The sequence below is a fragment of the Mytilus galloprovincialis genome, chromosome 13, assembly GCF_965363235.1.
Source record: "Mytilus galloprovincialis chromosome 13, xbMytGall1.hap1.1, whole genome shotgun sequence".
Classification (NCBI taxonomy): Eukaryota; Metazoa; Mollusca; class Bivalvia; order Mytilida; family Mytilidae; genus Mytilus; species Mytilus galloprovincialis.
The window spans coordinates 36,091,379-36,116,612 of NC_134850.1; the positions used below are offsets into that span (position 1 = coordinate 36,091,379).

The following is a 25,234-nucleotide window of genomic DNA, read 5'->3' on the forward strand; positions in this document are numbered from 1 at the left end:
CAAATGTCTACTCTTTATTTTATTTATAGTTTTTTATCTTGCTAAAAAGTGTATAGTCCTTTCCTTTTTTATTTCTCGGATAGTAAACTGCTAAAGGTCTACTCTTCTTTGATTTTTACCTTCTAGAGGTATACTATTTTTCTTTGATTTTCACCTTTTAGAGGTATACTATTTTTCTTTGATTTTTACCTTCTAGACATGCTAGAGATGTACTATTTTTCTTTGATTTTTACCTTCTAGGGGTATACTATTTTTCTTTGATTTTTACCTTCTAGAGGTATACTTTTTTTCTTTGATTTTTACCTTCTAGAGGTATACTATTTTTCTTTGATTTTTACCTTCTAGAGGTATAGTATTTTTCTTTGATTTTTACCTTCTAGAGGTATACTATTCTTCTTTGATTTTTACCTTCTAGAGGTATAGTATTTTTCTTTGATTTTTACCTTCTAGAGGTATACTATTTTTCTTTGATTTTAACCTTCTAGAGGTATACTATTTTTCTTTGATTTTTACCTTTTAGAGGTATACTATTTTTCTTTGATTTTTACCTTCTAGAGGTAAACTATTTTTCTTTGATTTTTTTTCCTTCTAGAGGTATACTATTTTTCTTTGATTTTTACCTTCTAGAGTTATACTATTTTTCTTTGATTTTTACCTTCTAGAGGTATACTATTTTTCTTTGATTTTTACCTTCTAGAGGTAAACTATTTTTCTTTAATTTTTACCTTCTAGAGGTATACTATTTTTCTTTGATTTTTACCTTCTAGAGGTTAACTATTTTTCTTTGATTTTTACCTTCTAGAGATATACTATTTATTTTTGATTTTTACCTTTTAGAGGTTAACTATTATTTTTCTTTGATTTTAACCTCTTAGAGGTAAACTAATTTTCTCTAATTTTTACCGTCTAGAGGTATACTTGGAACAAAAGTTGGGCTATACAGACCCGTGTGTTTATCATGACTGATGTCTTAGTTTATGCATTTATTTATTAAGATATTCAGAGAAATTCAGTCAAGTAGAGCTAGTGCTTTCTGTCGTATCATTAAATTGATGAACCAAGCTTTGAAGTAATGTATATAGCAATGATAAGATGGTGTATGCTTAACTGGCAACAATATCCAGCTAACCCATGTGTGCACCATTAATATGTTAAGTTCTCGAAAGAGACATTATCACCAGTTTTCACGGTTTTTTTTTTTATTGAAATATGTTGCTAATTTTTTTTTAACACTTTTATTTTGGAAAAGTTTTTCTATCTTGCATTATTTTTTGTTCTCTTTTTCGTGGTTTGCTTACAAAAAATGTAGTTGTTGCTATTTTTTGCATCACTGACTAGATAGTAATAGCCGAATTGCGTATCTGTTGCAATATAACATTTATACTATAAATAGTGTAAAAACAATTTTGAGAATATCGCTATTTGCAAATGGGTATGCTCATAATACGCAGATTTGATATTTTGTAATTTCAGCAATGCTTTTTTCCAGTTGAGGCTATTCATTTTTTTTTTCCGTTGACATATTTGTTTGTTTTTATGGTGTTTGAGATAATAACAAAATGTTAGCTGTTCTTCCTCTATTTTTTACATTTTTACCTGTCACTATTATGCCTGTTTAGTTTGCTCACACATTGTTGTCAATATAATGGAATTCTGTGTGACTGTCTTACAAGTTATAGATTTAGCTATCAATAAAAACTAGGTTTACTCCACACATTTTTAACATGAGAAAAGGCCTGTATCAAGTCAAAAATATGACATTTGTTTGTCATTCGTTTGATATTTTTTTTTTTTTGGTGAATGAAAAGGTTCTGTATATTTCTTTAATTATTGTATCCAGCTTCTCATCATGTATCTCTTATAATTTATAATAGTGAGCGTAACAGAAATACTTTGTAACGGGGTGTGATATGCACTGAGAAGACAACAATCGAGCAAATCAACATCAATTCCTTCTTTGAATTAACAAAACCAAAAGAATCGAATAAGAAAAAACATAAAGAATTCCACCGCTGAAAGGACTCCTGATTAATATACTGTCGTTTTAATTTTTGTGCCATGTGCATTGTCCGTTTTGTTCGACGGACGAGTTAGAATATCCCTTTGGTATTTGTCTTCTCTCATTTAAAGCAGTCAAAATTATATGTTACAATATCTATTTTGGCGTATTTAACTGCCTCAATCTGTGCATTTATTATCGTTACTCAACGATTGATAACTAAACATATGTTCCGTCAAAACGATTTTGTTCATATAGACAACAGCAAGAATACAAAGAGGGACAATTCCAGCACACTGTACATACAAATCGTCTACGTAAGTAAAGAAGTAAAGAAAACTATTTGTTAAAAAATAAATGTATTGCTAAATTTTGAATAATATAAAACAATAATGTGCAACTCATTTCGGTGTCAGGATATATAACTAAAAAACAAAGATATTGAAATTAAGTGAGCTAGAATATGTCTAAATGCTGTTTTAGCTTATTTGACATTAATGGTTCCAAAATATATTTGACATACCCATTGCGGTTTTCTATAAAGTTCGCTTTACCTCTGTTACAAAATATAATTGTATCCTAACGTCTTAGCTATGTATAATACCTAGTCTATTAAAGTTTATGCGTAATAATCCTCAGTTCTTGCTCGTCGACAAAAACTGTCACAACTCCCATTCTTATGTGTTTGTTGTCTTTTTCGAATTCTCTACCAAGCAAAGCTGCACATTCATAATAAAATTATTACATAAACCTTATATAGGTTTTGAAATTTAAAATTTGGATACACTAACCAGAGCTACGAAACAACATAAATTTCACAATAAAAATTAAGTAAGGTACATATTGTAACAATCAAATGTGATGTCATAATTATATAGTTTGCAAACATAAGGCGGAATTTTTCATTCAAACTAATAAGTCGAATAATAATACCTGCTACGGAATGATAAGCAGGTCAACCTCTTATCCATGTGGAACCTATCGCGGTACTTATGTAAGTAAAAACCCGGTGATAAGTCTAATTTGATAAATTACATTCGAGGAAAACAGGAGGTTTCAACAATTGGAATATATCCGTTGTCATATATGAAAAAAGGTAAAATCACAAAAATACTGAACACCGAGGAAAATCAAAACGGAAAGTCCCTAATCAATTGGCAAAATCAAAAGCTCAAACACATCCAACGAATGGATAACAACTGTCATATTCCTGACTTTGTATAGGCATTTTCTTATGTAGAAACAGATATTCAATAACATTTAACTTCACCTCATTAAACTCTTGGTTCAAGATCCTTGTAGGCAGTAACCCTCTATCAATGAAAATATGAATCAAATTATGCAAGCCCTGGAATATCAACTGGTAGATATTTACTCGATATGCACTTGCTGTGAGAATGTTGGAATATAGAAAATGAAAAATTTACAATTGGGAAGATATCTCTTTTATCGTAAAGTTTTGTACATTGTCAAGTTCTAAATATATGTGGCAGAAATAACTGTATATGTTGTATCATTTAGTTAAGGTTCGATGGGATAGATGTGCTCAACAGGGTATTTTACAACAACAACTACAACAACAATACTTTATTTTCAGAGGGTGACACAGTTAGCTATATAACTAAACTTTCATGATGCTCTCATCAGAGCAAAATATAAACAAAAACTTAATCATATTACAGTGCTAGAACGATTTTTTTAATCGGAAGACTGTCTTGTGGGGCTATTACATTTGAAAAATATCAACATGTTTTAGGGCCTCATGGCCCTTCAATTGCGTACTTGTTTTGTCCTATAACATTTGTTATTCGAGCGTTACTGTTTTGTATATATAAATGCGCTTCTTGCGTAACAAATTTTAAGCAAAGTGTCTATGATATGTTTGATTTCAGACGTTTTGAAGTACATATACATTCTTCGCTTTCTATTTATGGTTTAGAAACACCAATCTGGCATAAAAAAATGTCAATACTGGTGTTTATGATTTTTTATTTACCTATCGAAGCAACCGGTCTGGCTCCTTTTGGAGTTGATGTGATTCCCTCAATTTCTGTTTGTTACCTTGGTTTGTCTCTTCCTCATCAATATACGAGATTTGGACATCAGTATTGCATTTCAATGTTGACTGCTGTAACCCTTTTACCTATTATGTCTGTTTGTTTTGGTCACACATCGTTGTTAATGTAATGGATTTGTTGCGACTGTCCTACACGTGAGAGGTTTAACTAGCTTTAAAACAAAGTTTAATCCAAAATTTTATACATAAGAAAATGTCTGTACCAAGTCAGGAATATGAAAGTAACTGTTGTCAAATGGTGAAGTTGAAATCATCCCTTCGTAAATTTTACGGACGCCATTACGAGTTGGTTGACCGTTATGGAATAACCGTCTCACAAATGATATCGGATATGTTCCTTACGTCGTAGCTACAACCCCCTTCTCTTTCATGAATGTGACCTACCGAATTAGATTATTTACCGGCTTTGTTGAAACATAAGCAACACGACGGGTGCCACATGTGGAGCAGGATCTGCTTACCCTTCCGGAGCACTTGAGATTACCCCTAGTTTTTGGTGGGGTTCGTGTTGCTTATTCGTAAGTTTTCTATGTTGTGTCGTGTGTTATATTGTTTGTCTGTTTGCCTTCTTTCATTTTTATCTAGGCGTTGTCAGTTCATTTTCGATTTATGAGTTTGACTGTTTCTCTGGTATCTGTCGCCCCTCTTTTGTTATCTATTCATTTGATGTGTTTGAGCTTTTGCTTTTGCCATTGGATTAGGGACTTTCCTTTTTGAATTTTCCTCGGAGTTCAGTATTTGTGATTTTAATTTTTAAGCTACTGTCGCATTGGTTTACCTCAAAGTTATAGCATATACTATTAGTCATGATGCCATTCGGCAAGATAAGATGAAAATGACTGTTATATCTTGAAAGTACAAATATAAGAAAATTTTGTTGATCGGGTTCTTATTATCTTGCATATACAATATCAAATATTTAACAAGCATACAATATCAAAATACAAATGGTGTTTTATAATGCGTAATGGAAATCCGTGTGGTTTAAAAGGAACTGATTCTGAATACAAAAAAAAATTGTGGCAAAATGATTGTAGAAATATCTATATACAATGAATTTTGATTACAAAATTAAATGGTGAATAAATTCTAGCAAAGACTTCAGAGAACAACGAAAAGGGATTATTTTAAGTCGGGTCAGAACTAGATGGCTTTAACCTATTTCTGATGACAAATTTCAAGGACGAAAACGCAAGCTGATAATTGTCAAGTAGGAGACACGTGTAAATTAAATAGTACGAATCCAATAGGATGTTTTCATTGATATTGAAAGCGGGTAAAACATAAATATGTAATAGAATCCTATGTTTGCAGTTCTGGTTAACCTGATTTAATCTCCAAAAGTTATATATTTCAATTATCCGAAATGTACCTATTTTCATTTACAGGGTGATATTTTACACAGTTAGGAGTAATGCATATCTTGACTAAATCATAAGTAGTTGATTGCTAGAGTCGGTTGACATCTCATCTTTCAGACATGAGGATACGTTGGTTACATTTTTTAAAAACTTTCCCTTTTTGTAGAAACAGTAACTATTCAAGTTGATACATTATCCTAGAGTTTACATTATCTAAAATAATTTCTACATTAAAGGACGCTGTAAAAATAAGAGGTAATATACATTCTTCGTTTTCTTTTTATATATTGACTGTCGTCTTCATGAAAATAAGTTTCGGAAAAAAACTTCAGACACAGCAAATTGATTTGGTGTTAATTTTCTTTTGGTAGCTGTTTTATAAATTCATATTGTTTTATCAATGAACAAACGATTTTAACCAGTATGATACGGCAGGGAGCTCTATTTTCAATTAGGACATGAGATTGTAACAGCATTTACAGTTTGAATGTCCCTCTGGTATCTTTCGTCCCTCTTTAACACGAATATTGTCACTATTCGTGAACTGCGTTATCCTATGAGCAGTGTTTTCTTTTGTTTAATTTTCTTTTTCACCACCTCTTTCGGCAAAACAATATATGTTATGCCACTTTTATTGTAATTTTTTCGCCGACTAAAATAAGAACATTTTTTGTTTACAGTTATTCTTTTCAACAAAAATAAAATAATTTTTCCACAATGTTTTCTATTATAAATCTATATATCTATTTTGTTCAATCTACAATGAAAACACTCAATAATGACAAACATATAATTTTTAAAAGATACTTTAAATTACAATATAGATCATAAAATCATATTTTTTTACTTCTTGAATTTATCTTCAATAAGTTTATCGGCATCGGCTACTTCCTGTCTAGTTAAAGGGTGAAGACTAAAGTCAGAGATGTTTATTCCTTTAAAATATATTTTCTTCATGTCCGGACAATTGTTAAAAGAAAAAATGAAACGTAAAACTTTGCTTCAAACACGTGCATAGCTTAAACCAATTGTGAACTACTCACTTCATAGCAATCAGTTCTATCAAAGTAAAAGAATAACGTCTAAGGTCATGGAATTTTAAATCTTAAATTTTACTTTTTTGTCGAAATAACAACAGTTTTATTTTCCGGTCTTCGTTTAAAGAAAAGAGGTGAGGTAAACCTATGCTGAGTCACTTGAGTGTGTGACCTCTTTTTGGGCTTTTAAGACGAGGTTACTTCTTAATTATCTTGATTGACTTTGAATATCAGACATATAAAGAATAAAAAAAAAATGTTTGCTTTGTGAGAGGATGCTATATGTAGGTGTTTTAATATTTTTGTGTATATAAGAACACCTTTCAGGAATTTCATAGGGAACATTTAATCGGTTTAACAACTGTAATGAACATAATATAAAAACACAAATAGAGAATCAAAAATTGTAAGGCTGTACTTGGACAATTAAGGAATACTCATTTATTTCCTGGTCTATAACTTTTAAAGAATCGTTTAGTAAGGTACACTAGACTTACTAAGGATACTAAATTACCAAAGCCATAATGATGAACCGACATAAGTGCGATAACTCTAAGACGTTTAAAAGTTAAAAAAATATAATCAGACCGTCAGACCAGATTGTCTTAAACTTTATTTACTTGAAGAAACAAGAAAACAATTTTTGAATCTCAAAATATCGAAATTGGTGAACTGTAATTCTGGATATAAATTACGTCATTGTACGTTTATTGCTGAACAAATGATACCAGTTGGTTGCACATTCTCCATTACCAGTGACTTCAGGAAATATGCTACCAATACTGTAAATTGTTAACAAACTTGTGTTAAAGATGAAGAGAATGTAACTAAATTGCCGCGATTAAATAATTTGGGTAGGATAAGCGTCAACAGCAAACTCACAAGACTAGTAAAATTGAAATAACAAAAATACCAAACTGCGAGGAAAATTCCAAACGGAATGTCCCTACAGTTAAACCGCTGCTCATACGGTATCTTTGGTGATGTTGCACCAGTTGAAAAATGTTAGCGTCTAGTTCACAGTTGGTCAAGGATATAATTAATCTATCATTGCGTGGACGACCAACTGAACATCAAATGTACCAGGATTATAATTTAAAACGCCAGACGAGCTTTTCGTCTACATAAGACTCATCAGTGACGCTCAGATCAAAATAGTTAGAAAGTCATATAGTTGTTAATGTCTGTGTCATTTTGTTCTCTTGTGGACAGTTGTCTCATTGGCAATCATACCACATCTTCTTTTTTATAAGTATAAAGTTGAAGAGCATTGAGGATCCAAAAGGATAAGAAAATCCTTAGTTTTTCGAAAAATTTAAAGTTTTGTTACAGGAAATTTATAAAATGACCATATAAGTGATATTCGTGTCAACACCGGAGTGCTGACTACTGGGCTGGTGATACCCTCGGGCACGAAACGTCCACTAGCAGTGGCATCGACCCAGTGGTGTAAAAAGTTATCAAAAGTACCAGGATTATAATTTGATACGCAAGACGCGCGTTTCGTCTACATAAGAATCATCAATGACTCATAAACAACACATTTCTAAAATGGCCAAAAATTAAGACTTAAGCAAAATGTTTTTAATTTGGATATTAGATAACAAATATGTGTTTAGTGCATTTCGATGCCAATTTTAAATGTGTGACACAAAACAGTCAAGGATGTGACTTACAAGATTAACCATAGTGTTTCACTTCACATTAAACGAAAATGCACGCCCGTCAAACAAATTGCAAATTAAAAGATGTTTTCTGCTTTCGTCAAGGTGTAATCCAAATGGTTCTTTTAAACCAGAAGATGTTTCGAGTAAAATTTTTCTGTCAGTACCATCTGGTAGCACACGTGTCAGAGAATTTGATTTGCTGTCACAGAACAATATGTTACCCTTTATATCGATTTGAACACCACGAGGACACTGCATGTCATTAAACATTATATTCCATAACTCAACTCCAAGAAAATCGTGACAATGGACAGATCTGTGTTTACTGTCGGTATATACCAGTTTTTCTTTTGAAGCAGCTACATAACCAACATCAAAAGTGATGCATCTGATCAGAATTTTAACATTGGTATCCATAGATAAGGTACATATACCTTTTTGTCGTACAGCAGTATAAATTATCCCTTGATTACAACAGACCCCAGAACAATGAGCGTTTACAGGCATTCGTTTTATCAGCTGGTCATTAGAAAAATCAACAACCTCAATATAAGCTAAAGATCCATATGAAATGACCACGTGTGTATCATCAAGTAAAGCTACATCATACGGGCTACCAGAGATACTAACTGTAGAATTTACTTTTCCAGTTGGATCTTGTGTAACGAGGTAGTTTCCATTCCGATGGACAAATAAGTATAAATCATTTGGAAGTATTATACAGCCTGTTACAAGATGGTTTTCAACATTTGGTAGAACAGCTATTTCTTGCTTTTGGGTTAAAAGGGTATTTGAATGAGTCGATCGTGGTCTTGGAATAGGAATTTGGGCTTGTCGCTGCTTAAAATCACGCATTTCCATCGCCATTGGGAGTTTGTCAAATTTCACAGTTTCCAACGATTCAGTCATTGTTCTTAATGATTCAAAAATCGGATCGAATGACACTGATAATTCATATTTCTTCATGTGTTCCATCCGGTTTTCTAAATTTCTCTTTAATTTTACAATCTTATTTTCAACGTTATGTGTTCCAAGAAAACATGTTTCCTTTGATGTTATATTTTTAATATAATCGATTTCGATGTTAAGTTTTATAATATCTATTTTATACTGTTCTATTTCTGTAAGTGAACTATCTATTTCCTTTATACAATCTTTGTATCTCTCTTCCATGTTCTGTAACATTTTAATCTCTAGTCTATCGAGATATTCATTTACCTTCCGACGCAAGGCCTTCATGTCTTGTTGTTTTGAAGCCTTATCCAAAGTCAAAGCAGTTTTATTTTCCAAACAAGTACTTACTATATTTTCAGTGTTATACTTTGTGTCTGCCAAGCTGTTTTGTATGTCATTGAAAGCTTCTGAACTCTTCCAGCGTTCTGCTATTTCCTTGACAGGAATGAAATTCTCGCAATGTCGATGTTTTTCGGAAATGCATATAGTACAAACCGGTTCATCGTGAGCTGGACAAAACAATTCTAACTTCCGTCCATGGTCAGCACAGTTCGTATTTACCTCTGAAGTAGATACATGGGTTAAGGTTAAAACATATTCTTGTATTGGAATAACATTATGTTTCTTAGCGGAAACAAGTGCTCTATGATTATCTAGACATTCCTTACAAAGACCTTCTTGGCATTCTATACACCACCTGATTGCATGGTTTGTTTTTCCTTCAAATAAACATGGGCTGCATCTAATGTCTGGTGAAATATTGGATCTTTTGTTTTCTTCGTCCATTTCAATGAGTTATCTGTAATAAAAAAAAAGGAAAAACTTTTCTGATACGGTTACAACTTGAATAATAAACAGACATGCATGAGGATTCTGAAATCTAATTATAAAAAATTCTATTGTACTTAATCCCGGGAGTTACGTTTTAAAATGGCCTGCATCTGGAGGATTCGAGTCGGTTTGAACACTTAAAAAACTAATTAGGGTTCATTAAAATAAAGCAATGTAAATGGTGTTTATTAATAAGATATTTAATGTCTTATTATAGCACTAGTGACATTTGTAAACGTGTAGCCACTACATGCTGTCTTATCACGCGAAAAACTAAGTTAAATGTTACTGAGTAATTTTTAAAATTCAAAACAAATAGAAAAAAAATCTTATTAAAGTCTCCTCATCCCAAATCTAAGTTATAATAGATATAATAATAAGTGGTATTAGTGCCCATGAGACAACTCTCCATCAAAGTCAAAATTTGTAAAAGTAAACCATTATAAGTCAAAGTACGGTCTTCAACATGGAGCCGAACAGCCAGCTATAAAGGGACCCAACAATTGCTAGTGTAAAGCCATTCGAACGGGGGGAAATGGATTTATTCTGATCTATATACTGTGGGAGAAAATTAATAAAACGACTATTTACCTTGTTAGTATATCCATTCAATCCTTTGTCAGCCGTTGTACCTGAGGACAAATATGACTAATTAACACAGTCACATCCTTGAATGGAATGATAAATACTATATATACAATTATTACCCTCTAGTTGAATGCATTTGAGGTATTTTTATTATCTTAAGGAGTTTTGATAAAATGCATAGCATATTTTAAAGTTACTTTGCCATGCTTAGCAGTGGAAACAACTAAGTATTAACTAGTTCGAAATAAGTTAACTGTTTAATAAGGATGTAGATATTGCCCTTTATACGTGTATTCAACAGAGTCAATCTAGCAAAAAGTAACCGAAACAAGCTAGCAAACGTTAATAGAAGCTAGATATCATTATTTATAATAATATGAAGAACAAAGCTAGCAAACCATAGGAATAATTATTCTTGCAAACAATAGGAAGATTCAATCTAGAAAACAATAAAAAAAAATCAATCTAGCAAATATTAGGAAGAATCAAGCTAGCAAACAATAGGGAGAATCGAGCTAGCAAACAATGAAAAGAATCAAGCCAGAAACAAAAGGAAAAATCAAGCTAGCAAGCAACAGGAGGAATCAAGCTAGCAAACAATAGGAAGAATCAACCTAGCAAACAATAGGAAGAATCGAGATAGCAAACAATAGGAGGAATGAAGCTACCAAACAATAGGAGAAATCAAACTAGCAAACAATAGGAGGAATTAAACTAGCAAACAATAGGAAGAATCAAGCTAGCAAACAAAAGGAAGAAACAAGCTAGCAAACAATAGGAGGAATCAAACTAGCAAACAATAGGAAGAATCAAGCTACCAAACAATAGGAAGAATCAAACTAGCAAACAATAGGAAGAATCAAACTAGCAAACAATAGGAGGAATCAAACTAGCAAACAATGGGAAGAATCAAACTAGCAAACAAAAGGAAGAATCAAGCTACCAAACAATAGTAGAAATCAAACTAGCAAACAATAGGAAGAATCAAGCTCCCAAACAATAGGAGGAATCAAGCTACCAAACAATAGGAGAAATCGAGCTAGCAAACAATAGGAGGAATCGAGCTAGCAAACAATGGGAAGAATCAAGCTAGCAAACAATAGGAAGAATCAAGCTACCAAACAATAGGAGGAATCAAGCTACCAAACAATAGGAGAAATCGAGCTAGCAAACAATAGGAAGAATCAAGCTAGCAAACAATAGGAAGAATCGAGCTAGCAAACAATAGGAGGAATCAAGCTACCAAACAATAGGAGAAATCAAACTAGCAAACAATAGGAGGAATCAAACTAGCAAACAATAGGAAGAATCAAGCTAGCAAATAAAAGGAAGAATCAAGCTAGCAAACAATAGGAGGAATCAAGCTAGCAAACAATGGGAAGAATTAAGCTAGCAAACAATAGGAGGAATCAAACTAGCAAACAATAGGAAGAATCAAACTAGCAAACAATAGGAAGAATCAAACTAGCAAACAATAGGAAGAATCAAGTTGGCAAACAATAGAAAGAATCAAACTAGCAAACAATAGGAAGAATCGAGCTAGCAAACAATAGGAGAAATCGAGCTAGCAAACAATGCGAAGAATTAAGCTAGCAAACAATAGGAGGAATCCTGCTAGCAAACAATAGGAGGAATCGAGCTAGCAAACAATGGGAAGAATCAAGGTAGCAAACAATAGGATGAATCAAGCTAGCAAACAGTAGGAAGAATCAAGCTAGCAAACAATAGGAGGAATCAAACTAGCAAACAATAGGAGGAATCAAGCTAGCAAACAATGGGAAGAATCAAGGTAGCTAACAATAGGAAGAATCAAGCTAGCAAACAAAAGGAAGAATCAAGCTAGCAAACAATAGGAGGAATCAAGCTAGCAAACAATAGGAAGAATCAAGCTAGCAAACAATAGGCGGAATATAGCTACCAAACAATACGAGGAATCGAGCTAGCAAACAATATTAAGAATCAAACTAGCCAACAATATTAAGAATCAAGCTAGCAAACAATAGGAAGAATCGAGCTAGCAAACAATAGGAGGAATGAAGCTACCAAACAATAGGAGAAATCAAACTAGCAAACAATAGGAGGAATTAAACTAGCAAACAATAGGAAGAATCAAACTAGCAAACAATAGGAAGAATCAAGCTAGCAAACAATAGGAAGAATCGAGCTAGCAAACAATGGGAAGAATCAAACTAGCAAACAATAGGAAGAATCAAGCTAGCAAACAAAAGGAAGAATCAAACTAGCAAACAATAGGAAAAATCAAGCTAGCAAACAATAGGAAGAATCAAACAAGCAAACAATAGGAAGAATCAAACTAGCAAACAATAGGAAGAATCAAACTAGCAAACAATAGGAAGAATCAAGCTAGCAAACAATAGGAAGAATCGAGCTAGCAAACAATGGGAATAATCAAACTAGCAAACAAAAGGAAGAATCAAGCTAGCAAACAATAGGAGAAATCAAACTAGCAAACAATAGGAAGAAACAAACTAGCAAACAATAGGAAGAATCAAACTAGCAAACAATAGGAAGAATCAAGCTAGCAAACAATAGGAGGAATCAAACTAGCAAACAATAGGAAGAATCAAACTAGCTAACAAAAGGAAGAATCAAGCTAGCAAACAATAGGAAGAATCGAGCTAGCAAACAATGGGAAGAATCAAACTAGCAAACAAAAGGAAGAATCAAACTACCAAACAATAGTAGAAATCAAACTAGCAAACAATAGGAAGAAACAAGGTAGCAAACAATAGGAAGAATCAAACTAGCAAACAATAGGAGGAATCAAACTAGCAAACAATGGGAAGAATCAAACTAGCAAACAAAAGGAAGAATCAAGCTACCAAACAATAGTAGAAATCAAACTAGCAAACAATAGGAAGAATCAAGCTCCCAAACAATAGGAGGAATCAAGCTACCAAACAATAGGAGAAATCGAGCTAGCAAACAATAGGAGGAATCGAGCTAGCAAACAATGGGAAGAATCAAGCTAGCAAACAATAGGAAGAATCAAGCTACCAAACAATAGGAGGAATCAAGCTACCAAACAATAGGAGAAATCGAGCTAGCAAACAATAGGAAGAATCAAGCTAGCAAACAATAGGAAGAATCGAGCTAGCAAACAATAGGAGGAATCAAGCTACCAAACAATAGGAGAAATCAAACTAGCAAACAATAGGAGGAATCAAACTAGCAAACAATAGGAAGAATCAAGCTAGCAAATAAAAGGAAGAATCAAGCTAGCAAACAATAGGAGGAATCAAGCTAGCAAACAATGGGAAGAATTAAGCTAGCAAACAATAGGAGGAATCAAACTAGCAAACAATAGGAAGAATCAAACTAGCAAACAATAGGAAGAATCAAACTAGCAAACAATAGGAAGAATCAAGTTGGCAAACAATAGAAAGAATCAAACTAGCAAACAATAGGAAGAATCGAGCTAGCAAACAATAGGAGAAATCGAGCTAGCAAACAATGCGAAGAATTAAGCTAGCAAACAATAGGAGGAATCCTGCTAGCAAACAATAGGAGGAATCGAGCTAGCAAACAATGGGAAGAATCAAGGTAGCAAACAATAGGATGAATCAAGCTAGCAAACAGTAGGAAGAATCAAGCTAGCAAACAATAGGAGGAATCAAACTAGCAAACAATAGGAGGAATCAAGCTAGCAAACAATGGGAAGAATCAAGGTAGCTAACAATAGGAAGAATCAAGCTAGCAAACAAAAGGAAGAATCAAGCTAGCAAACAATAGGAGGAATCAAGCTAGCAAACAATAGGAAGAATCAAGCTAGCAAACAATAGGCGGAATATAGCTACCAAACAATACGAGGAATCGAGCTAGCAAACAATATTAAGAATCAAACTAGCCAACAATATTAAGAATCAAGCTAGCAAACAATAGGAAGAATCGAGCTAGCAAACAATAGGAGGAATGAAGCTACCAAACAATAGGAGAAATCAAACTAGCAAACAATAGGAGGAATTAAACTAGCAAACAATAGGAAGAATCAAACTAGCAAACAATGGGAAGAATCAAACTAGCAAACAATAGGAAGAATCAAGCTAGCAAACAATAGGAAGAATCGAGCTAGCAAACAATGGGAAGAATCAAACTAGCAAACAATAGGAAGAATCAAACTAGCAAACAAAAGGAAGAATCAAACTAGCAAACAATAGGAAAAATCAAGCTAGCAAACAATAGGAAGAATCAAACAAGCAAACAATAGGAAGAATCAAACTAGCAAACAATAGGAAGAATCAAACTAGCAAACAATAGGAAGAATCAAGCTAGCATACAATAGGAAGAATCGAGCTAGCAAACAATGGGAAGAATCAAACTAGCAAACAAAAGGAAGAATCAAGCTAGCAAACAATAGGAGAAATCAAACTAGCAAACAATAGGAAGAAACAAACTAGCAAACAATAGGAAGAATCAAACTAGCAAACAATAGGAAGAATCAAGCTAGCAAACAATAGGAGGAATCAAACTAGCAAACAATAGGAAGAATCAAACTAGCTAACAAAAGGAAGAATCAAGTTGGCAAACAATAGGAAGAATCGAGCTAGCAAACAATGGGAAGAATCAAACTAGCAAACAAAAGGAAGAATCAAACTACCAAACAATAGTAGAAATCAAACTAGCAAACAATAGGAAGAAACAAGGTAGCAAACAATAGGAAGAATCAAACTAGCAAACAATAGGAGAAATCAAACTAGCAAACAATAGGAAGAATCAAGCTAGCAAACAATAGGAGGAATCAAGCTACCAAACAATAGGAGGAATCGAGCTAGCAAACAATGGGAAGAATCAAACTAGCAAACAATAGGAAGAATCGAGCTAGCAAACAATAGGAGAAATCAAACTAGCAAACAATAGGAAGAAACAAGCTACCAAACAATAGGAGGAATCAAGCTACCAAACAATAGGAGGAATCAAACTAGCAAACAATAGGAGGAATCAAGCTACCAAACAATAGGAAGAATCAAGCTACCAAACAATAGGAGGAATCAAGCTACCAAACAATAGGAGGAATTGAGCTAGCAAACAATGGGAAGAATCAAATTAGCAAACAATAGGAAGAATCAAGCTAGCAAACAATATGAAGAATCGAGCTAGCAAACAATAGGAGGAATCTAGCTACCAAACAATCGGAGAAATCAAACTAGTAAACAATAGGAGGAATCAAACTAGCAAACAATAGGAAGAATCAAGCTAGCAAACAAAAGGAAGAAACAAGCTAGCAAACAATAGGAGGAATCAAACTAGCAAACAATAGGAAGAATCAAACTAGCAAACAATAGGAAGAATCAAACTAGCAAACAATAGAAAGAATCAAACTAGCAAACAATAGGAAGAATTAAGCTAGCAAACAATAGGAAGAATTGAGCTAGAAAACAGTGGGAATAATCAAGCTAACAAACAATAGGAAGAATATAGCTAGCAACAAATAGGAGGATTCAAGCTAGCAAACAGTAGGAAAAATCAAGCTAGCAAACAATAGCATCGCAAGAATCAAGCTAGCAAACAATAGGAAGAATCAAACTAGCAAACAATAAGAAGAATCAAACTACCAAACAATAGGAAGAATCAAACTAGCAAACAATAGGAAGAATCAAGCTAGCAAACAATAGGAGGAATCAAGCTAGCAAACAATGGGAAGAATTAAGCTAGCAAACAATAGGAAGAATATAGCTAGCAACAAATAGGAGGATTCAAGCTAGCAAACAGTAGGAAAAATCAAGCTAGCAAACAATAGCATCGCAAGAATCAAGCTAGCAAACAATAGGAAGAATCAAACTAGCAAACAATAAGAAGAATCAAACTACCAAACAATAGGAAGAATCAAACTAGCAAACAATAGGAGAAATCAAACTAGCAAACAATAGGAAGAATCAAACTAGCAAACAATAGGAAGAATCAAACTAGCAAACAATAGGAAGAATCAAACTAGCAAACAATAGGAAGAATCAAACTAGCAAACAATAGGAGGAATCAAACTAGCAAACAATAGGAAGAATCAAACTAGCAAACAATAGGAAGAATCAAGCTAGCAAACAAAAGGAAGAAACAAGCTAGCGAACAATAGGAGGAATCAAGCTAGCAAACAATGGGAAGAATTAAGCTAGCAAACAATAGGAGGAATCAAACTGGCAAACAATAGAAAGAATCAAACTAGCAAACAATAGGAAGAATCGAGCTGGCAAACAATAGGAGGAATCAAGCTACCAAACAATAGGAGGAATCAAGCTAGCAAACAATAGGAAGAATTAAGCTAGCAAACAATAGGAAGAATTAAGCTACAAAACAGTGGGAATAATCAAGCTAACAAACAATAGGAAGAATATAGCTAGCAACAAATAGGAGGATTCAAGCTAGCAAACAGTAGGAAAAATCAAGCTAGCAAACAATAGCATCGCAAGAATCAAGCTAGCAAACAATAGCATCGCAAGATTCAAGCTAGCAAACTATTGCATCGCAAGAATCAAGCTAGCAAACAATATCATCGCAAGATTCAAGCTAGCAAACAATAGCATCGCAAGATTCAAGCTAGCAAACAGTAGCATCGCAAGAATCAAGCTAGCAAACAATAGCATCGCAAGAATCAAGCTAGCAAACAATAGCATCGCAAGAATCAAGCTAGCAAACAAAAGCATCGCAAGATTCAAGCTAGCAAACAATAGCATCGCAAGATTCAAGCTAGCAAACAATAGCATCGCAAGAATCAAGCTAGCAAACAATAGCAACGCAAGAATCAAGCTAGCTAACAATAGCATCGCAAGAATCAAGCTCGCAAAAAATGTACTAAGAAATAGTAGGATGAATCAATTTACCAAATTAAAAAAAAAAAAGAAGCCCCAATAATAATACGTTTTCGGAGATTCTGAAGAGTATATATGCACTAAATGTTGAATTTGACTCTTCGAAAATAAAATTGCAGTAAAACGACAACTTGAAAAAACATTTAAGAATTGAATGCTTCTTTTTGTAAATTTATTGGGGTGTAAAAGCGTTGATCGAAGTACATTTTGGATGAAGCGCGGAAGCGCTTCATTCTAAAAATGTGCGCACGGTCAACGCTTTTACAACCCTATAAAGTTACAAAAAGAAGCATTCAATACTTATAATTACATTTTATAGCTATGATCATAAAAACACGAATTTTATATATTTTTTTTATTTAATTCACCTGTGCACTTTATTGTTGGACCCCGTGTTATCATGAATGAAAAGTTGTATTGAGCAATGCAACTGCTTACGGAATAACACGTGATGTGCAGTTAGCCAATCAAAATATCGTATTATAAGGAAACATACATCTCATGTAATTATTTATTGACAACTTCAATTGGGAACGTCGATCAATATAGGCTATAGTATAATAGTATTAAAAGGTCGTTGTTCTTTTCAGAATAACAATTCTATTCTATACCAAAGCTAACATAAATATGGAGATTGTTATTGTAATGAGGATTGCTGACATTTTATACTCAATACAAACAAGTTAATCCATACATTTGAATTGTTTCAAGTCTTATAATTAGTATTGCGTTCCTATCTTAGTTTGGGGAAAAAATATATTTATAACAATAGTTATTAACTTCTACGCCTGTTTGTGTTTTGTGTAGAGTTGTCTCATTGACATTCATACCACATCTTCTTTTATTATATTAACAAAAAGGAATAAAAAAAAAAAATAAACAAAAATAAACAAAAAATATTGTAATAAATGTACACAATATTCTCATATTTTGTTTACTTTAATAAATAGGTATGACAAGTTTTGTTGTTGACGCTTAGCGGTGGTTGACCAAATGTTGTCCTGCAATTCTACCAACCCCGCAAAGAGTTGTTGCAAGGGGTTACATACAGTATGTAGAACGACAATAGCAGGGACTGGTGATTTTGTGAACCCCTCTAGATTTTATATCAATTAATTTCAACAGTAGAATATATTTCGTTTTTAAATAAAAGTCGTAGACAGGATTTCGAGAAAAGTTATATATGTGAAATTTGATGACTTTTTTTTTCGGCTATTTTATTTTCTATATATATATAGATAAGAAAGGATAAAAGTTATGTAGATATATACTTCGATGTTATATTTCGATGTTTATATGCAGTTAGTTCCTCATGTTCTAGTTTTATGCCAAATTCCATAAAATTTTGTGCAAAATCGTCCATTTATGTACGTATGTTACCTTAAATAAATAACTGGAAATAACAGGCTTTTATTCAAAAGCAAAACAGCTTAGAATATTATGATAGGAACAATGTGCTAAAATTAAATCAAGCTGTGGTAAAAGAGTCGACATTGAGACCATAACAGGCATTTCCAAAAAAGGCTTCCTGATGGTTTTTTGTTCCTCAACTTCCCCACTTAAATTGACGCTCTATTTCCAATTCTCATGCAATATCTAAATTTGTTGAATAGTAATGATAAAGATTGAAATTGTATGCTTACATTTTTTGTTTTGAAGACTGGCCATGATTAAATTATTGAGAAATGCTAGGATTGAAATATTCATATCTTTGCAAGGAATCGCGTGTCTTGTCTGCGATTCTTTTCCTGTTTGAGGAAGGTGACTTGAAAAAAAAGAGAAGAAACACCCATCATTTCCACCTAGATCCTCAAATGAAAGAAGATGACAAGTTTCTTATACACAATTATATATTTGAATGTCCAAGCTGTAAGACACGGCGTAATATAAATGTTTCCCAGATTCGTGATGATTAAAGGAGGCCAATTATTGTTTTAACATGTATTCTATTATTGTCTAGTCAGTTTTATTATGTTTGTCACGTTTTGTCTATCAGTGTATTTGCTATGACCAACATTGGTTTTTGTTTAATTTAGTTGTTTTGCAAAATTGAAATAATGCATAATTCATACAATTTCACAATTTTATATATACATGTACTTATAGTAAACTGTAAAATTAAACAAAAAAATATATGTCAAATCAAGGATTTGTATAGTAAGACACTATACAAATCCTTGGTCAAATTAATGAAATCCATTTTACAACACAATTTTTTTCTCTTCTACAGTCAGAAAAAAAAACAGCTTTCCAATACAGATCAATACAAAATATTAAAATCAATAATTTTTTGCAAACTTTTGCTTCCAGTTATTTTCGTTTGCAGTCATATCTTTTATTATATAAAGTATTCAAAATTCTGACACACGATTTTAATTGGGTCTTTAAGATCTACCGAAAGAGGAAATTTTTACGGTAAACTCCATGGAGAATTTTCACCTGGTCGATAACCGGAAATACACAAATGACGTCAGGCATTAGCATAAACACAAACTAGCCAGCCATTTTACCATAACTTGAGGACGATCTGTGTGACAATTTATAGTTTTATTGGAATACTTTAAATACATGAAGGCTTAAAAATGATACGAAGGACATATTTATATTTATTATGTTTATTTTTAACAGAATACGTTATTTGTATGTCTGGTAAGTATATAATTTAGCTTCGTATTTCACGAACAGGTGCTTGATATATTTGTATTTATATTTTAATCAATTAAGAAAATAGTTTCCTGTCTTAAGAAAAATTCATGTTTTCACTAATTAAGAATCATTTCAAACATTATCAAATTAGACCGTCTAAAGATTATAATAAAGGCATGAAAAACCCAGGTATGAACCAAAACTTGGGGTATTTATCGACATAGTGCACATAATTTTCTCCAAGTGAAAGATAATTCAGGTGCACTTGCATAAATCTAATTTAGTGGGGTCTCGTGCAATATTTACATTGAAATTGTAAAGAGAAGACATGATAGAGCACAATGAAATTGTAATTAGCCAACTAAAAAATAACAATATGAAAATAAAAAAACCTCCCCTCAAAATAGCTCTAAATTCTGTAATTTTTGACTCATATGCCGGTTTCTTATCTTTAAAAAAAATTATTACATAATATCCCCTTATTTTTTTTCCTTTTGGTCTGTAGAAGGAATGATACTTGACCTGAAATGTCATTATTTTAGACATGCGTGACAGTCAAAGTTCGATATTGGTGTACATGCAGGTTGCTGCCCAAAAAAATCATCAGCATCTTCTTTGTCTAGTGTTGGGTGTCCTGCATTTTTTTAAGGTAAAAAAACAAGGACTGACAGAGTTCCTACTTAGTTGATTAACAGGTTACATAGCAATTAGTGAGAAATGAACTTAAAAATTATACATGTTATCGATGTGTACAAGTATATGTTTACCCTGTTCTTTTAGTCATTATTTCATTCAAAAAGTGAACAAGTTATTTCAAGAAATAATGTGTTATAATATTTTTTCCATACAAGAATATGTACCACCAAAATGAAAACTACATTTGTAAAACAAAACAACCCTCAACATGCTCAAGATCCCACTCAAGGAAAATGTAAAAGTACAAAAAAAAGAATCCTGAACCCAAATAATTTTTGTACGAAAAATAATTATATATGTACAGGTATGTCATTGAGGAAAATACTTTAATCTTATAGAAAGGAAAGAATGTGTGAAAAAACATTATCAAGGAAAATTGTACATGTTGTATTGAGAGTAACCAGATTGTCACTCACCAATGTTTTATAAAAAAAACATGGATGATTCTTACATTGTCTTAGAAAGGCATATTCTTGCTAGTCCATGATTAAGTACATCGTTTGAACTTTGAATCAAATACATGACAATCATGACAATGATGACACTATATATATGAATAACACATAAAAGCTGAATTTAGCCTGTGATAGAGCAGATTAATGTTATGAGCACTTCTCGTGTACATGTATCTCCCTATGATTCTAAAGTAAAAAAAAAATGTACATGTAATGTGAGCCCTGGCCTTTGGCCCGGAAAGATATATTGCTACAAAATGTACATGTTTAGTGGGCATTTTAGTTTTCAAGAATCAGTTTCAGCCATTATCATGCATATGATTATAAGTCCTAAATCATGCTAGAGGTTATATAATAAAATTAATGTTTTCAAATCAATTCCTATGCAATTCTAAGACTATAAATCATAAAAAACAATTACAAATTATAGATTTATGCAGTATAACAAAAAAAGACCAGATTCTAAAGCTTAAAAATTGAACTATTTTTACAGGTCAACCATAAAAAAGGTCCATATATTTCATTTTTGTTTTACCAGATAAATCTTTTTCATTTTTGTTTTACCAGATAAATCTTTTTCATTTACATATTCAATGGTAAATTGTGTCCTACCCTGTGTTGTCATAATTGAGTTCAAGCTCCTGAATGATCCATCATAATAGCTCTATAGGAATTTGTGATTAAATTTGTATGTTGTTATTGGACGTCATCTCAGGGATATAGTGTTTAGGACTGTGTATTGATCCTGTCTATATGTGACCATTGGTTTATTTCGCTTCATAGAAAAATTACATTATTTCAGCTGAATAGTAAAGAATTAATATCATTACTTTTATTAGTTGTTAAAGAGGTAACTGTCCAAGTAGAAAGATATATTTGTACATTTTGTTTGTATTGATGGAAAATACATTGCTGCTGTTTGTAAACAGAATAACTTTGTTATGATATTACATTAGGGGAAGCCATCCAGTATTATTTAATAATGAGTGTTTGTTGTTTGGTCTTAGTGTCCACAATAACATGGTTAAGTCGGTACTTCAGAAAATATTTCATTTCTGTGCTGTATTTCATATATTTAGCAATTTGTCATTCAAACTCCTAGAATCAATGTCTGACTGAGTAAGTTTTTTCAGGATTGGAAGTAAATTAAAACATAAACATGATAAAGACCTACAAAAAAGTACATGCACAAAATGTAGTTACTTGCCATGGCCAACACTGGTATCAAAATGAAGTGACCAATTCTAACATTTTTTTCAGTTCTTAAAAGTGAATAATTTCTGGGCTGGCTTTGCAAATAAAGGGTTGTAGAGTTTAAAACTTGAAGTTTATTTTGGTTTTTTTATGGTGTCTAATTTATGCATTGACAAAGGCTACCATCATGCCCATGAACATCTTCAATAAATGATTATCATTGATATAGAATAAATTAAGATAAGTCTTTAGCTTTTATCATATTCCATTATGGCTGATCGAGTCCATAAAAATATTATATATTCAACAAAGTTTTAAATGGTATGAACTAGAAAATCCTAGACAAAATTAGACAGTATTCTATAAAAATGTATTAACATAGATATAAAAAAGAAGATGTGGTATGATTGCCAATGAGAGACCAAATGACACAGAAATTATTACAACTACAAAAGAATGTATGAATAAGTTTCCTGGAATCATTGGCATCCCATTGTTCAGACAGTTGTTGCCTTATTGATGTTTTGTGAATGTACATGTATACATTGTATTTAGCCTTGATGAATATCATGTTAAAAAAGATTTTTAACAACATTTTAATAGACTCTAACCCAAATCATGTTGTATTTTATGAAATAAAGTACAAAACAGTTAAAACAATTATACATGTACATGTGTATTGTCATGATTGTTTTCCCTTTATCATGTTTATAATCGTTATTGTCTAAATTAATTTATATCATGTGTTATATACATGCTATAGTTATGGTTGTTATTATACATGTACATGTAGCATGTTTCCATGTCAATGTTAACAATGTTTGACAGTTTCTGTTTTGTATTTGAACTTTACTCTCCTGAACTAAATTCAGCTTTGTTGAAGTGTTGAATTCTTTGAATTCCTTAAGCTTTCTACATTTATAGTTTTGGCACAATACTACTGTTGCACTAGTTGTCAGCTCATTAGCGTAAACATTTTTGCATATTTTTTACATGTACAAATTGCATATAAATGAAGTTCTCTAAATTTATTTTGATATTTTAACATGGATTGTAATACAAGGTTACCTCACATTGCAACTTACAGGAGAAACAGTCTAATATTGGTGTGGCTACCACAGATTTTCTACATGTATGGGTTACACTGCCAAAGTTTATACCTTTATATTTGGTAAACCAGGAAAATCAAAACAGTATTTTCCTGCAATTTTCAAATTAACTATATCCCGATATATATATGCCAGAAATTGTTGACATCATGATAACTAGCTGGATGTTATTTTTAGCTCATTCAGGTTAGGGATTTCCTGGTCTCAGATCCCAACTGCTAGAGATTTTTGATTACATGATCAATTTGTGTACTTAAGAATGATTATTTGAAAACTTATTATTTATAGTATTAAAATCAAGTTACTGTATTTTTGCCACTTTTTGATTAATTGATTTCCTTTTATCATGTTTATGAATAAATAAATACCTGATTTGATAAAACATGTACACATTCATGACATGCATACATGTACATGTACACCTCTTTTATGAAAATGATAACTTCAGAGTAGTTTCTGAATTTTTCTAATGTCATACAGTGTATAAACATGTTCACTGAAGGTCCTTATGGATTATAAAAATTAAAATATGGATTTGATATTAAATGTACATGTATATGATTTTATTAGTTATTTTTGCGAATACCCATTCACAGCCTCATCTCTCCACTAAGAATGTACCAATGTATACATTTGTACATGTAGTCAGGTACAATACAGTGTCTTAATCAGATATTTACATCAGTTTTGCTCAGAGGATATATATGACAGACAACTGGTACCACCTTTACCCCAAGCTAAATAATATTGTTGAATGAGTACACCTGTAAAATTAACATCTTTTGTGTTTTAGTCAAGTGTACATTTCATACAAATGTTTATAATATGTTTCGAGTTAAAGATTGATTATTGTTTAAGGGTAATATGATTAAGAGTTAGGTATTCATTTTGGTAGTTATGATTTATGTGGGCACCCTCTGTCAAAGATTTATATCTTATAGTCTATTGTACTATAACAAGGACTTTGGGTTCATATTATTAAGATAATATAAATAACCAGATTTTTTCAACAGATGCACTTTAGACTGGTTGAAAATTTGACTCATGCAGAAAAAGAAAATTTTCATGTGATTAAGTATTAAAAATTGGGATACTTATCTTTTCATCTGAGAAGGCTATATTTTACAATCTTGTCTAGTATAGATTATATGAGGCCTATGGTAAATTTGTAGTTGATACATAATTTGTATTAATTTATCTGAAACATATCGGGACATTCATTAGTTGGCAGTAACCAGGACTTTTACCCTTTTACAGTTGCAATGTTTGTTACTAATTACAAAAATGTATATAGTAATTAAAAAATTTAGGAATTTAAAAAAGGGTATTCATGTAGTAGATAAAACAAATATATCTCAAATGGGAAAAGTACCTGTTGACAGGAAAGATAATAAAACCACTGAATTATTGTCATAAATAAGATATAAGGACATTTTGGTTAAAAAATGTTAGAGGCAGATGTTTTCTTACCATAACCACCTACAATGTATTATGTAACTCTCCGTACGTGTAGTTCTGTAACTACCATAACCACCATAACCACAAAACTTGCATTTACAATTCACATTTACATGTAGCCATCGGTAATTAATTCACAATTTACATGTAACTAGAATAATATTCCTAGGTTTTTATTTTTAAAAAGTTAACACAACTGACACAAACTTTTACAAACTTTGGTGACAGCTTTATTAAAATGTCTTTTCCACTACTGGCACTTCTAGCCTAGTACTGCTCTAGACCTTAAGCAAGCAACAATCAATCAATCTTTTTGACTTGAGGTGAAACAGTCATACATT

The 25,234-nt window shown here is 32.2% G+C and overlaps 1 protein-coding gene and 1 long non-coding RNA gene across 3 annotated transcripts in view; one reads left to right on the forward strand and one right to left on the reverse strand.

Annotated features, from left to right (window-relative positions):
• Window positions 1-7,772: 7,772 nt before the first annotated feature.
• LOC143056287 (uncharacterized) lies at window positions 7,773-10,606 on the reverse strand. Its single transcript, XR_012972284.1, has 2 exons — window positions 10,518-10,606; window positions 7,773-9,894 (listed from the first exon to the last, which is right to left on the reverse strand). It is a non-coding gene; the product is annotated as an uncharacterized LOC143056287 (long non-coding RNA).
• Window positions 10,607-19,816: 9,210 nt separating this feature from the next.
• LOC143057902 (calsyntenin-1-like) overlaps window positions 19,817-25,234 on the forward strand; it is a 51,744-nt gene continuing 46,326 nt past the window's right edge. For both annotated transcript variants that reach the window (XM_076231362.1, XM_076231363.1), the window contains exon 1: window positions 19,817-19,984. In XM_076231362.1, coding sequence (XP_076087477.1) covers window positions 19,918-19,984 — 67 coding nt within the window. In that variant the 5' untranslated portion in view covers window positions 19,817-19,917. The remainder of the gene's footprint in view (window positions 19,985-25,234) is intronic.